General features: G+C 33.3%; 1 protein-coding gene across 2 annotated transcripts in view; it reads right to left on the reverse strand.

The window, feature by feature from the left end:
• Window positions 1–13,613, reverse strand: part of R3HDM1 (R3H domain containing 1) — an 87,767-nt gene that overhangs the window by 45,310 nt on the left and 28,844 nt on the right. For both annotated transcript variants that reach the window (XM_044669904.1, XM_044669903.1), the window contains 9 exons: window positions 13,134–13,193; window positions 12,905–13,045; window positions 9,984–10,092; window positions 9,804–9,899; window positions 9,566–9,603; window positions 9,427–9,477; window positions 9,097–9,323; window positions 5,917–6,171; window positions 3,604–3,755 (listed from right to left, as the gene is read on the reverse strand). In XM_044669904.1, coding sequence (XP_044525839.1) covers window positions 3,604–3,755; window positions 5,917–6,171; window positions 9,097–9,323; window positions 9,427–9,477; window positions 9,566–9,603; window positions 9,804–9,899; window positions 9,984–10,092; window positions 12,905–13,045; window positions 13,134–13,193 — 1,129 coding nt within the window. The remainder of the gene's footprint in view (window positions 1–3,603; window positions 3,756–5,916; window positions 6,172–9,096; window positions 9,324–9,426; window positions 9,478–9,565; window positions 9,604–9,803; window positions 9,900–9,983; window positions 10,093–12,904; window positions 13,046–13,133; window positions 13,194–13,613) is intronic.

The raw sequence follows: 13,613 nt of genomic DNA on the forward strand, positions 1-13,613 counted from the left end.
TTTTAATAGATTGAGGGAAATTATCTGAGGATGGCATGACTACTTTTTATAAACAGTAATGGTTTTAAGTATTAGCTTTTTCACTTAACAAAATGTAGTGACGTGTATTAAGAAAAAAAAAAAAAAGATGACCATGATTTAAAAAAAATTACTGCTATTTCCAAACATATGAGCATGTAAAAAAAGATTACTGGCTTGCACATTGCTCCACCTTCTATTTAACCAGGATCTCTCAAAAACTTGAAAACATATTCATGTTACCAATCATTCTACCCATTTTACAGATTAAAAAACCAGCCTGAGGGGGGCAGCTGGGTAGCTCAGTGGATTGAGAGCCAGGCCTAGAGACGGGAGGTCCTAGGTTCAAATCCGGCCTCAGACACTTCCCAGCTGTGTGACCCTGGGCAAGTCACTTGACCCCCATTGCCTACCCTTACCACTCTTCCACCTATAAGTCAATACACAGAAGTTAAGGGTTTAAAATAAAATAAAAAATTAAAAAAAAAAAACAAACCAGCCTGAGGCAAATGAAATAGGTTGGCAAAGGCTGAGTCCAAAGAGCCCCATTTTTGGTTCAGTACTCTTTCCAAAAGAATACCCTACTTTTAGCTGAAAAGTGTGTTCATGGAATCTCTTCTGGAAGACACACTTCCCAAAAACAGTGCTTAAAAGAAATCCACAATGACCAGTGAACAAGTTTAAGTGGGTAAGAGAACCACCTAAGGGAGAAAAAGTTATTGTAGGACAAGCATAACTCTAAAACAAGAAATAAATGAGTGAAATGTATTTTTAACACAGAAGCAATACACCAAGAATATGTAAACAAACACAAACACAACCTTTTCCACCATACCAAGTCAAGAAACCATAGAGTAGGTTCTCAGAATCAATTTCTAAAGAAAATGAAAGGCAGACTTTAGAGGCTGGCTATAAAGCTACAATCAAAACATGAATACTGTGGTGAAGTATATGAAAAAAAAAGTACTTGGTTCCATGACAACTTTCTGAAATGGAAAAAAAAAGGGTGAAAAAATGATTAATTCTGAATTAACTGCCTGATTTCTAAAAATACAGGATGTTCAAGGGGACCTTAACTCAGATATTCATTTGGGTATAACTTTTCTACTGACATCTTGACCTACGACTATACTACCATCAGATAAAACAAAAGATTTAGTTTTTTGGTGATGAAAAAATAAAAAAGACATAAAACCGAGGTTTCAAATAGTAATAGAAAAATCGTTGGCTGAATGTGATTGACTAATGAAAGAAAATTCTGTATCACTTAGAGAAGTAATAAGAGTTAATCCTATTCCAAGTGGCTTTACATTAAAATGCAGTCTCTTTAACTTGAGGCAGGAAATGTTATAGGGTGGCTCATCCAAAGCCATTAGAATTTCTAGGAAATAATAGGGTTGACTCATATTATAGTGTGCAATAAAATATCCAAAGAGCAAATAATACTACAGCGTGTGTCTAAACACTAAGTGGCTGGAAAACATCAACATAGTACTAAGATTGGAGAATGAGATAAATATCTTTAATATTTCAGAAACCAAGGAGAACATGATATGACTTCCATCCTCATCAGCTGCATGCCTGTCTAATTCCATATACTGTTAAACACTTGAAGTCACGGTAGGAAAGTCTGTTATTGATTTCATAGTATAATGTGCCCTCCTCTAGGCCAGTGATGGTGAACCTTTTGGAGGCAGAGTGCCCAAACTGCAACCCTCATGACACATGTAAGACATCCCACCCCAAACCCTACTCCCGACAGGGGAGGAAGGTAGCACTCCCTGGGTAGAGGGGCAGGCCAAATGAGATATGACCTCAGGCTCATGGAAAGGGGGAGGAGAATAGATTCCTCTGGCACGTGTGCCCTAGGTTCACCAAACACAGTTCTATGCTATGGTTCTTTGATAAATTGCTTAACCTCACGTATGGGACTATATCTGGTATCTATTACAATAAGAGGTTATGGCCTAAGGATACAGTTTAAAATGTGAACAACAATTAAATCCCCAGACTTTCTTAAAGCTTTTTGCAAGCTTTTACCTCTTTAGCAAATGCCAAGAAATGCACAAATATAAAAACATCAAAATCTATCCCTTAAATCTTAAAATTAACAAAATGCTACGGTTGTTTTAAGGGCATGCTAAATTTTTGAAAATACTGTTTAAAATACTTTTTGGAGTTTAGGATAATTTAAAATTAGCATTTATTTGGTTTGGCACACTGAAAGAAGTTGTTATTTGCAAAGATATCAAAGTCACAAGCAAACTCCTCTGATATAGGGAGAAGCATAGGGTTACGGCTAGCCAAAATAAAGGCAACAGGGCTTATCTGGTACGTAATTCTGTTTAGAACTATTATTATATAACAGTTATAGTAATCTACACAGCATAGCCTTAGGAATATTTATTATTGGATTTATAGTAAAAATAATTACATATTTTAGTACTAATAGTCTTAAAACAAGAATGAATATATCATACTGCAGAAAATTTGGTATAATTCTATCAAAATCCATCTGACAAATGATATGACAATTTGGTGATATAGCAAAACAATTGTAGATTCATGCTCATGAACCTATTTCTACAAAAGGTGTTTTTAATGAAATAAAATTTTCATTTGTGTCCCATTAGAATTGAAGGATCTGGGGTTGGCAAATTAGCCAGAGCCTTTAAATTATCAGAATTTGAGTCTTGCAAATGAGGTGTATGGTGGAGAACAAGAATTTCTCATAAGAGGGTGACCAACTCGCCTCACTTTCTTCTAGCTGCTGTAAAAGTGAAATTTGGGAGATGTCATCTAAAAGTATATATATTTTCTATGGACACATGGAAATTATCAAACTACATTTCCCATGGTCCAACGGGTTTCTGTTTCCGGTTCTTTGGGCGTGGGGACGCCTATGTCTCCATGCAGAAAAGAATTTAAATCTCCTGGGTTAGGGTGGGGAGTGGTCTCTTGGCCCGCAGCCTCCGGAGGAGACAGGAGACAATAATGGCGAGGGGGGCGGTTTTGAATTCTTACAAGCGCATGGTCTAATAACTTTATCTATCAACATGGCTTTAATTAAAATACTAATTCCTATATTTATCTTAGCCTTTATCATTTTTTATCTTTATACTGCTTAATATATTAAATTATAGTAACAAAGTGTTCGCATGTACTCTCAATCAGCTACATCTTTATCTTTTCCTATCCCTTAATACCATTAGAAAAAAACATTTTTGGGGTTGACAGATGAACCAAATACTATTACTTTATACTAATTCACAAGTATTTGGCCAAGGAACTTTGAAAAATTTTAAGTGGGTTCCCCTGAGAGTAATGGCACATCTTAACAAGTAACTCTGTGATGTCAGCAACTTCTATAGAGGAGAAGAAAATGTTTCAACAGTTAATGTACAGGAGAAAGTCTTTTTAATACATTAAGCAAGGAAATAGAAATAGGGGGAGTCTTCTAGAAAAGAGACAGAAGGTTAAGATTCTAGGAAACACTCACTTTCACCAGGTTAAAATTAGTGAATCTACCCCCAAACTACATGAAGGAAGGTAAACATGACATCATGTAATCTAGGATATGTGCACCTGTGATAAAATGTGATTGGCTGCTTGTTGCTGTGATGGTTGGGGAGGAGGAGGTTGCTGTGGAGGTCCAGGCACTTGGGTTCTAATGGGCTGTTGGTTCATGGGAGGATTATACACAACTGGACTGCCATCAGGATTTATAAAGGGCTGACCTATAAAAGGATAAAAACATATTGGAAAAAGAAGACTTAAAAAGTAAACTAAGTATATTTTCTACCAGCACTCTGCCATTTTATAAAAATTCATTTCAAAAGGCATATATATGCTAGATACAGAGGGATATTATTGCATTTATAATTCATTCTACTGTCATAGAGTAGAAAACTATTTGATATAATCGTTTGCATATTGCATTTCAATTACATGTAATTTTAATTATGGGCATTAAAATACAAAGAATATCTATAACTTATTTTAAGTCATAAATGAGATTATCAAAATTATTTTAAAAGATTATTTTTAAAAATATCAACAATTTCAAACCTCCTCCTTGCAATTCCTATAAAATTTACAATTTTAAGTTTAACTGGGGTGTTAAGTAATTCAGTATTTAATTAAGAGTAGGACCAACAATATAATTATACAAAACAGATAAAAAGAAACAGTAAAGGAGAAAGCATTCCACTAAGAATATTTAGCATCCTTCTTAAATAAAGAGAAGCTCTCTTGAAACCCTTTTAGGTAAATTCTTTTGAGCTTTCCTTATTGGTCCTAGATATGGAAAAGAGGCACAATTTAAACACTCTACATCAGCAAAAGCAAATATGGAGGAAAAAACCAATATTCAGTTCAGTGTTTGGCACCTAATGAAGCAGATACTTTACAAAAGGATATTGAAACACCTTCTTAATGTATCCACTAATTAGATTAGGAAAATTAGGGAACTCAGACAATTATGATAAATAACTTATCACTTTTGTTTTATTTCTTATAAGGGAAATGGCCTCTCAGTTTCATTTTTTTGGTAGAGGTATTCTTCACTGCTAATGAACTAAGGTCTATAGTAACAGATACCATGCAGTGGAGAAGGAAGTCTTTATAAAGAAATAATCCCTTTTGAGTCTCTAGTTTTGCGACTGGATTTTCTTGTGAAATAAGAACTGTATAGATTAGTGATGGGCAAACTATGGCTGGTGGGTCAGATGCTGCCCTCTGAAATGTTCGATCCACTGTGGGACATTATTCCTAATCTGACAAATACAATGAGTAAGATACAATACAATGAAACTTGGAAAGAGTTGCTTTAGAAGCAGACTAACAGATGAGCATTTCCTTTGCCCCCCCAACCCCCCTTAAAAAGTTTACCCATCACTGGTATAGATGAATAATAAAAACACAGCTTTTCTTTCTGAAGATCTCCTCAATCTGTTTTATTTTCCAGATTTCTAGAAAAATTCTCTAGTATAGTCTCAGGTCTAAGCTATACTGAAGATATAAGCTATTCTAAAGGCATTAAGACAGTCAGTCACATTCAGAGAATACTCTATATTACCTGGGAATAATATGTTATTTTTAGCTGATAATAGACTCTTACACTGACATAGCAAGACATTGAACCATTATTTCTTGAAAGGAAAAAGAATAGTAGGCACAATAAAGACAATAGAAATACTATGTGAATAATTTATAATTTATACTCAGTGGATCCATTTGGGAATATTCTATTTCCTTAAAGGTTGTCTTTTTTTGTACATTTGTTCTATTTCCAAAAGTGTCTAAAATAATAATCTTGTCTCCATAATATTCACTAAATGAATTGTGAAATAAACTAATATTAATTATATATAAGCCCTATGGTTCTAAGAGGTGGGATAGAAATTAGGAAATTATGTGTAGGGCTTGGCAAAACCCCTTAATTATGCAATATTCTTGAAAGAAGCATATGCACCAAAGAAATATAGCTATTAAGAGAACTTTATTATAATCACTTAAAAGATTTCATGTAATTTATGAAGAATGGCAACTAATTATACATATTTTTGTATATACTTGGAGTCACATTACATTTTGTTGTTGGTGGTGAAGGGTTAGATACATTGGGAGCATATTAAATTTAGTCACTTTGATTATTCCTAGGGTACAACTTACTTCTTCTATTGTGATCTAATCATCATTCAGACTAAAATAGAAATATCATGAAGTTCTCATTAGAAGAAAAAAAAAAATTAACACCTACATTTTTGCCTGCCCCCAAAATCAAGAGTCATGAAAAATGTAAAAATTATAAAGACAAAAAAATTAATAAGCATACTTTAACTTGTAAATAACTCCTGAGTCCTTGAATAAAACAAACATCCATATCTGGGTACCAACCTGTTTGTGGGTTGATCAGAATACTGCCAGGTGGTATGCCTGCTGCTTCCAAAGGAAGCAAAAAGAAGCTAGTGCTAGGAGGTGCAACTTGCCCACTTAGGCCACCATCAAAGGGAAGAGAATTACTAGTGCTGACAGTTGGGTAGACGACAGGGGGACCATGAGAAGGCTGGCTGAGAGCTGTAACTGGAAGAGACTGCTGGATGTGAGAAAGAGAGCCCGTGGACGACCCTATACTATTAGAAGACTCAGAACCTAGGAAAGGAGTAATGAGAAATGAATTCTTTATTTAGATATAGAAATAGCAAACTCATTTAAAAATTCAGATTTTAAAAAATCTATCATATAATTTGATATGGTATAAACATGCAGTTAACATGTAAAAACACAAGATCTTCTAGATTATAGTTAGATAATAATCTTTTCTTGAGCAAGTTTATTACAGTAAATAGACTAGAAAAGCTACTTACAATAATAAACTTACAAAAGTAAACTTACACAGCCAGAGCATGCAATTCAAGCAGTTTTCTAATAAAACCAGACATCAAGCAACAAATTACATCAAGCACATTTCCAAAACATAAATGGATATAGTTTACCTTTTTGGACAAATATCAAAAGAATGTATATATTAAAATTCCTTTTATAATAAAAAGCATAACATATTCAAGGGCATAAGAACTTATATCTTAAATTTATGTCATCTAGAATAAAGACTAAGTTAAATGACATTATATATCACTGGAAACAATTTTAAGTTACCCTCTAAGAATTGCATTTGAAATTCACATTATCTCCAATAAAGTCAACTCTCCCATTTTCCATGAAAATAGTGGACAAAGATGGCATATAAAATGAAATTCATAGAAATAGTAAATAAATACTATTAATCACTGGTTTCAACTTTTTCACATTGAAATTTTATGTAAAGTGTTAAACTAACTGCACTGAGGTTCAAGCATTTTCATGTCTTCTGCCCACTTTCAGGGTAAAATGAATAAAGTGGTTAATAACTGATAATAGGATGGGAAAAATGGAATGACTTGGACCATCAATCAGCCTCTAAAAAGTGAAAGATTATGATATAGTACATGGAGAATTAGTATTTTTTTTTTGGAAATTGGCATAAATCATATAAACTAAATTCTGAAGGGTAAGAAAGCCAGAACTTCAAATGTTGAACCCAACATCTACATTTTGCAGAGAATAAAACTGAGGAACACACACAAGTTAATTCTAAGGTTTATGCAGGCAGAGATGGTGGCAGAACTAGGATTTGAATACAGGTATTTGCCGCCAATCTAGTGCTTTTTCAGGATTTCATTCCAAATCCAGAACTCTTTTTGCTATACCATTAAGTAATCATAGTTGTTTAAACTATTACAACAAAACAGTAATTATTAACAGTGCATATGTTCCCAATGGTTAAAAATAAATTTTCCCTTTAATGAAAAAAACCTTTTTTTTTTTTCTGAATCAAAAATAAAGAAACTAGATCAACAAGACATATAGCATTTTTCAGGTTCATTTCCAAATATCTGCCAGCTCAAATTGTAATGGTTTTCTTGGCTATGTATTTTATAATTAATTTTTGTATGTATTTGTGTATACACACACATACATATGCATGTATATAATTGTATAATAGTATGTACTATATAATTAGGTTTCGTATATACAGAAACCCTTAATCTTAAATAATGTTTTCATATACTCTCCAATCAACGCATTTTTATTTGTTTTCTAAGAGAACTGGCAAAGATAAAGTTAGAGGAAAAGTGTTGCTCATTAAAACGAGCAATTTATAGTAATGACAAAGTCAGGCATTAGAAAAATTTTTGACATCTTCAAATATATGATTTCACCTTAGATCCTTAAACAGTAATGGTGAGGTACCAGGGATCTTATTATTATTAAAATGTAGCCTAAATGGTTTGTGGGTTCACACTGGGTTGAAGGAGAGACAGGACCAACCAGGATAGGGAGACCAGGGCTTACTGCCAAGCTTTTAACTGACACAGGAATGGCAGTTGGCCCAACAGTCACTCAGCCACCCTAGGCCAGGTTCTATGGAACCAGCAGGCAAAGGTAAAAGTTTATAACAGTTTATTTGAGGGTAACTAAATAGAGGATTGGATAGGGGATTCTACACTTGAAACCTAAGGGGCAAACCACAGGGCAAGGGAAGGACTTGTCTACACTATCCTACTGACAAACATTCAGTTTAGGCTAAACATATAATCTGAAATGACATGTTTGCCAACCTTTATGAAAACGTTAATTCAAGAATAAAAGGCATACAAAAAACTTAACAGATGTGGGACCCAAGCAAGTTGGCAGACAAAAAAACAGAGGAAAAATGCTTACCAGCCAATATATCGCTTGAAAAAAAAAATCAAGGGGGGTGGGGAATACTGTTAGAATGCTTTGGTCATTTGAATCTCACAAATTCTAGATTGATATTAAATTGCTACTCTACTGGTCTTAAGAAATTAAAAAAAAATCATTTTCCAACAACCTTTACTTATTTCAATTTAGATGAAGAAAGAAACTCTTAATAAGAATTCAAAACAATAATCATTAAGATTTGCTGGAAAATTAGAAAAAAAAAACAAAACAAGAATTCTACCAGTATTTGTTGTTCAGTTGTATCTGATGCTTTATGACTAAATTTGGGTTTGTTTTTTTTAGCAAAGATATAGGAGTGATTTGCAGTTTCCTTCTCTAGCCCATTTTTCAGATGAAGAAATGGAAACAAACAGGGTTAAATGACTTTCTTAAGTTACAAAGATAGTAAATATCTGAGCCTGAATTTGAATTCAGGCCTTCCCGATTTCAAGCTCAGCCCACTATTCATTGTGCCACCTAGCTGCCCCACTACTAACATGATCATTTCCTTGCAGTCTAGGTGAGAAGACAATGGCCTGCATGACTCCACTGTACTCAGGCAAAGGAGACAAATTCTTATTGAAGAAGTTTAACTTTACCTCATTCTTCAAAAATAGAGCATATGAAGTTCTTTATTTTGAAAATTAAAAAAAAATCTGACTGTGTTATGTGAAATAAATTATTTCCTGCAATGATAATTTGTACGCTACAATTTTAAGCAATAAGCCAAGACATTAAATTACCAACAAAGTTAGTATTCTGCTATGTAACACTTTATAAAGACATTTGTACCTGTTTTTGAAAGCCTGCCTATGCTTTTGCTGCTCCCAGAGCTATCCCCTCTTGTTAGAACTGAAATTCCACTGAAGCTACTCGCTTTGGTTACAGCTGGCTTCAGATTACGGAGGGAGCTATCAGAGTCCGTGCTGCTCCAGGGACGGGGCTCGGAGCACCTCAGCTCGTTCTCAGTGCTGCTCTGATGGCTGGTGGTTGATCTTCCAGATGCTTCCTTGTTGACTCTGTAATTTAGAAAATTAACACATGGCTTTTAAAAATGTAGGAAAAGGATGGAAAAACACGTGCAAAGGATTTTGAAGCATATTTAAGACAAGTTTCTAATACCTAAATATTTGGCGTCTTTGCTGTGTACTATTTGCTTCCTCCTCTTGGATTCTGTGGGATTTTTTTTTCAGAAGACATTAACTGATTACTGTCAGCAGAATTCAGTTGATGACAAATACAAATGAAAAAATCTACTTACCTTTTGTCAATAAGATAGGTCTCTGGGGAACACAGGGACTAAAAAGGATAAATATAAAATGCAGAGTTATAGCCAAATACATATTGCATTTAGAAGAAAAAAACATAAAGAAACATTAAATTTTTGAAGCATTTGCTCAATAGTGATGAGAAGGGAATGAAAGAGTTCTTTCTACAAAAGAACAATTAGTACAATTTTCAACATTTTGAATTAATAAGATTATGTTTATTTTACATACATCTTGGGCAAATATTCGATCTCTAGCTCTTTGATATTCTTCTTCTCGCTCTTCTATAGATTTGCTTCTTCTGTCATCTTTTAATCGTATTCTCATCTAAATGAAAATAAGAGTCGTGAATATTTATATTGTGAAAATGAATGAATGGCATAGTAAGAAAAATGTTCCAATTTTAGTTACCTGATTATCATCTTTGTCTAGACTAGAGTTATCTCTTTTAAGGATATAACGCTTCTGAAAGTCTTCACTTTTATCATCCTTGATATGATCATTAAATTTCTGATCTGGTCTAAAAAAGAAAAGAACAACAACAACAAATGACAATATAGGATAGCACTTCGGTAAAAAAAAAACACTTACCTATTAGTTACTATAGAAAGAATAGTGACAATGGAGAAGAAAATATCAACTTGAAATTAATGTTTAAATTTTGTATCTTCATGTGGCTTAGCAGAATACAATAACAAAGAATAGGTTTTTGAACTACTTAAATTTGAACTACTTAAATTTTATTAATAGAGTATTCCACTTACAAAGAATTGCTATGTACTGTTGTGTTTCTATAATTTATACTCTATGAAATTTTGAATCTCAGTAGAAAATTGCCATTCCAAACGTTTAAAATTGGTTTGACAGAGAGGGTACATGTTCCACTGAAGATCCTTGAAACTTGAACGACTTAGCTTTGTAATAATGAATCCTTTAATCCTTTTGTCTACTGTTTGAGATAATAAGTTCTTAATAAATTCTAAAGTGTGAAAATTTTTATTCCAAAGCAAAACCAAATACTAACATTGCTTCCAGACTAATAACCTGAGAAAATTTGGTAAATGAAACACAGATGAATAGAAATTAAATGAGTTTGAAAATTTTTCTAAAGATTTAGTTGGACAACTAGATTGAAGAGTCAGAACTTCATATAAACATGTCCATAGATGCAGAAATATCATGAATATGTTCCTTAATCAACTGAGGAGGGCCACAATTAGGTTATCTTTAGAGTATAAATTTTTAATAGCTATAAAAATAACACCAAATTACTATCTTAAGTTTTGTGATTCTTTAATATAAACCTAGGGACAGATTTGTATTTGTACAAAGTCATAATTTGTTCTTTCTTCATGACTCAGGGATTTTATGTTTTAGCAAATATGCTCTAAGGAAATAAAGTTGAACCAGGTGCCTCGCAACTTCTGTAGGAGCAGCTGGATTTCCACCCCAAGTACCATTAGCAGGCATTTCAGCTAACCTTAAGACTGTCTTACCTCTTTCTTTTACAGGTGCCTGAATTTACTGCCCTGCAATCGCCAACTTCCCGCTCCACTGAGACACCCCAGTGTGCACTGGGTTGTTGACTTCCATAACACCACAGGTTCAACGCTGGAGTGGGGAATCTGCCTATGAGGAAAAGGCAAGTTTGTTTTTATTCATTGGAGTAGATCTCTAAGGTTTTCTGTTTTATAAACTCCTTTATATCCCAAAAGATATAAAATAAAAATACAGTGTAACTTCAATGATTTGAAATTCAGTTATCCGCAATTATATCAATGTTCCACACTATTTGAAATGAATGATAAAAATTTTCAAATTAGTTATTTTTGTTGATCTCAAATGAAAAAACCCTAAAACTTTCTAATACAAATTTGGACATTCAAATGACTGAGGTTACACTGTATTGAAAACCTTAGAGAATCATTAGTCTAAAGGTTAGTCAAAATGCCTGCTAATGAAGAGGTATCTGGGCATCCAGCAACTTTTAGTAAAGTTGGAAGGTATTTGGTTAAAATAACTGTGGTTCACCTTTAGTTTGACTGCTCTTCAAGCTTATTCCCCTAACCTCAGTCTTATTCTTTCTGGGCTTGGACATGACTGTAGTTTCTAACTGATTGAGGTACAAAAAGTATTTGGGGAATAGGCAGGAAAAGCAATACATTTAAGATAAGTTAAAATATTCAGAAAAATATATTTAGGTTTTAAAGTGATTAAAAAAAAACACCTTTCAAAGCCATCCATACTTTGTCAGTTTAGTTTTAATTGTGTCTTGATTATAAAAAAACAATGCTAAAGGTTTTTAAAGTCTAATTCATTTTATTATAGAAAAAGGATTTATTGTAAAGTGAAAATCCCCATCTTAGCACTAGGTAAATAGCTTGGATAGGTTATAATCAAATGGGATATAAATAGATGTAGTATAAATAAACCTGGGTCCTGAGACGAAGGATTTGAGGATCTTAAGGAAATATTTTTGAAAAATCAGCGTTTTAAATACTTCGTCTAATCTACTGATGCTTATTAATATGAGATAGATGATTGCCAGTCAAATAAGTTGGCAGGATACTGCTAAGGGGCTCAGTTTTGGTGAGCCAAACCAGAAAGTTATCTTTCAGGTTAGTTTTCTAATGAGCAATCTGGACGATGTCAATGTTCAAGAAGAACTAGGAGAACAGCTTTTTCAAGATTTTCCCTTGTGTAAGGGACTACTTTATTAAATGCAAATGCTAGTCAGAAAAAAAAGGTAAAGCTTAGTTTTTAATTAAACAAATAAGTAGCAACATCTTAGAAAGGATGAACAACAATAACTTCAAATTGTGGGGAAAAGAGCTTGAAGTAGTATTGGGGTTGAGGAATACAGGGGGAAACAAGAGGAAGGATGAGAAAGGTAAAAGCAAGAAGAGTACGAAAAACAAATTTTGCCCACTTCATACTTGCCTAAGTATGTGTGTCTTACACATGCTGATATATTCCAGTATCTGATTTTGGATACAAGGAATATAAAAAATGACTTCATCTTTCTGCATTTTTGAACTACATATAATCTCCAGAGAACAACCTCGAAGATACAAATTTATCATAGAAATTATCACAGAATTTTCATTCATCTGCCACATTTAAAAGCTCTGGTTGGAACAATTTGCCTAGGTGAAATAAGTGATTTTTTGGTATTATTTCAAGAATTTCTTTAAATGTTAAAGTAACTAAACTGATAAAACATTTGGAGAGGCTTATGTGAAAGGTGCTATAGTAAGAAACAATTATCACAGTGATATTATAAAAACATCTGTCCAAACATATACAAATACACACAGTTTTATAGCACTTACATTCTTGTATTGCTAGTTTTGTTCACTATGACTGACTTCCCACTCTGATCAACATTGTGGTCTAATCCAAAATAAGCAGCTACTCTATGTAATAGCATCCTATGGTAAGATGTCATTGGGGGGAATTTTTTTCTTGGAGATCTAGAAATAAAAAAACAAAAGCAAGTTTAACAAAAAAAAAAAAATTTATTGCTGGCAACTTGGTTTCTTTTGAAATGTCAGAACTTACTCATTATTACCAATGAAATCTAAAATTTCCTGTTCTAATTTCAGCAGCATCATTCTGTCCCTGAAAAACAAAATAAAACAATTTTCACATGTAAACCTTAAATTGAAGTAATCATGAATTTAAAAGACACATGGTTGAACTACTTTTTCCTAAGAAATGAATTCTGGGGCTTGATAACCATAGGATTCTATGGCATTGGCTAGTTTTCCTAAAAAGTCATGCTTTAAGACAATGAAAGTCTTAAGTTTTATTAATTTATTAGATATCTTTGTACCACATATTATAAAGAGGCAGAAACAGGATATAGAAATATCTCTTGCTTTTATGTCTAGGTAAAGGAAATATAGTAAAAAGAAAAATCCTTGCTTATGTTTACAATTACCAATACCATGTTGTACCCCAGTGAAGCAAGAAATAGACTACAGAATGCCAAGAACAGGAACATTCCTCAGGGAATCAAGTGACAGGGGAATTGAGCAT

Source organism: Gracilinanus agilis, chromosome 3 (assembly GCF_016433145.1).
Source record: "Gracilinanus agilis isolate LMUSP501 chromosome 3, AgileGrace, whole genome shotgun sequence".
NCBI classification, from domain to species: domain Eukaryota; kingdom Metazoa; phylum Chordata; class Mammalia; order Didelphimorphia; family Didelphidae; genus Gracilinanus; species Gracilinanus agilis.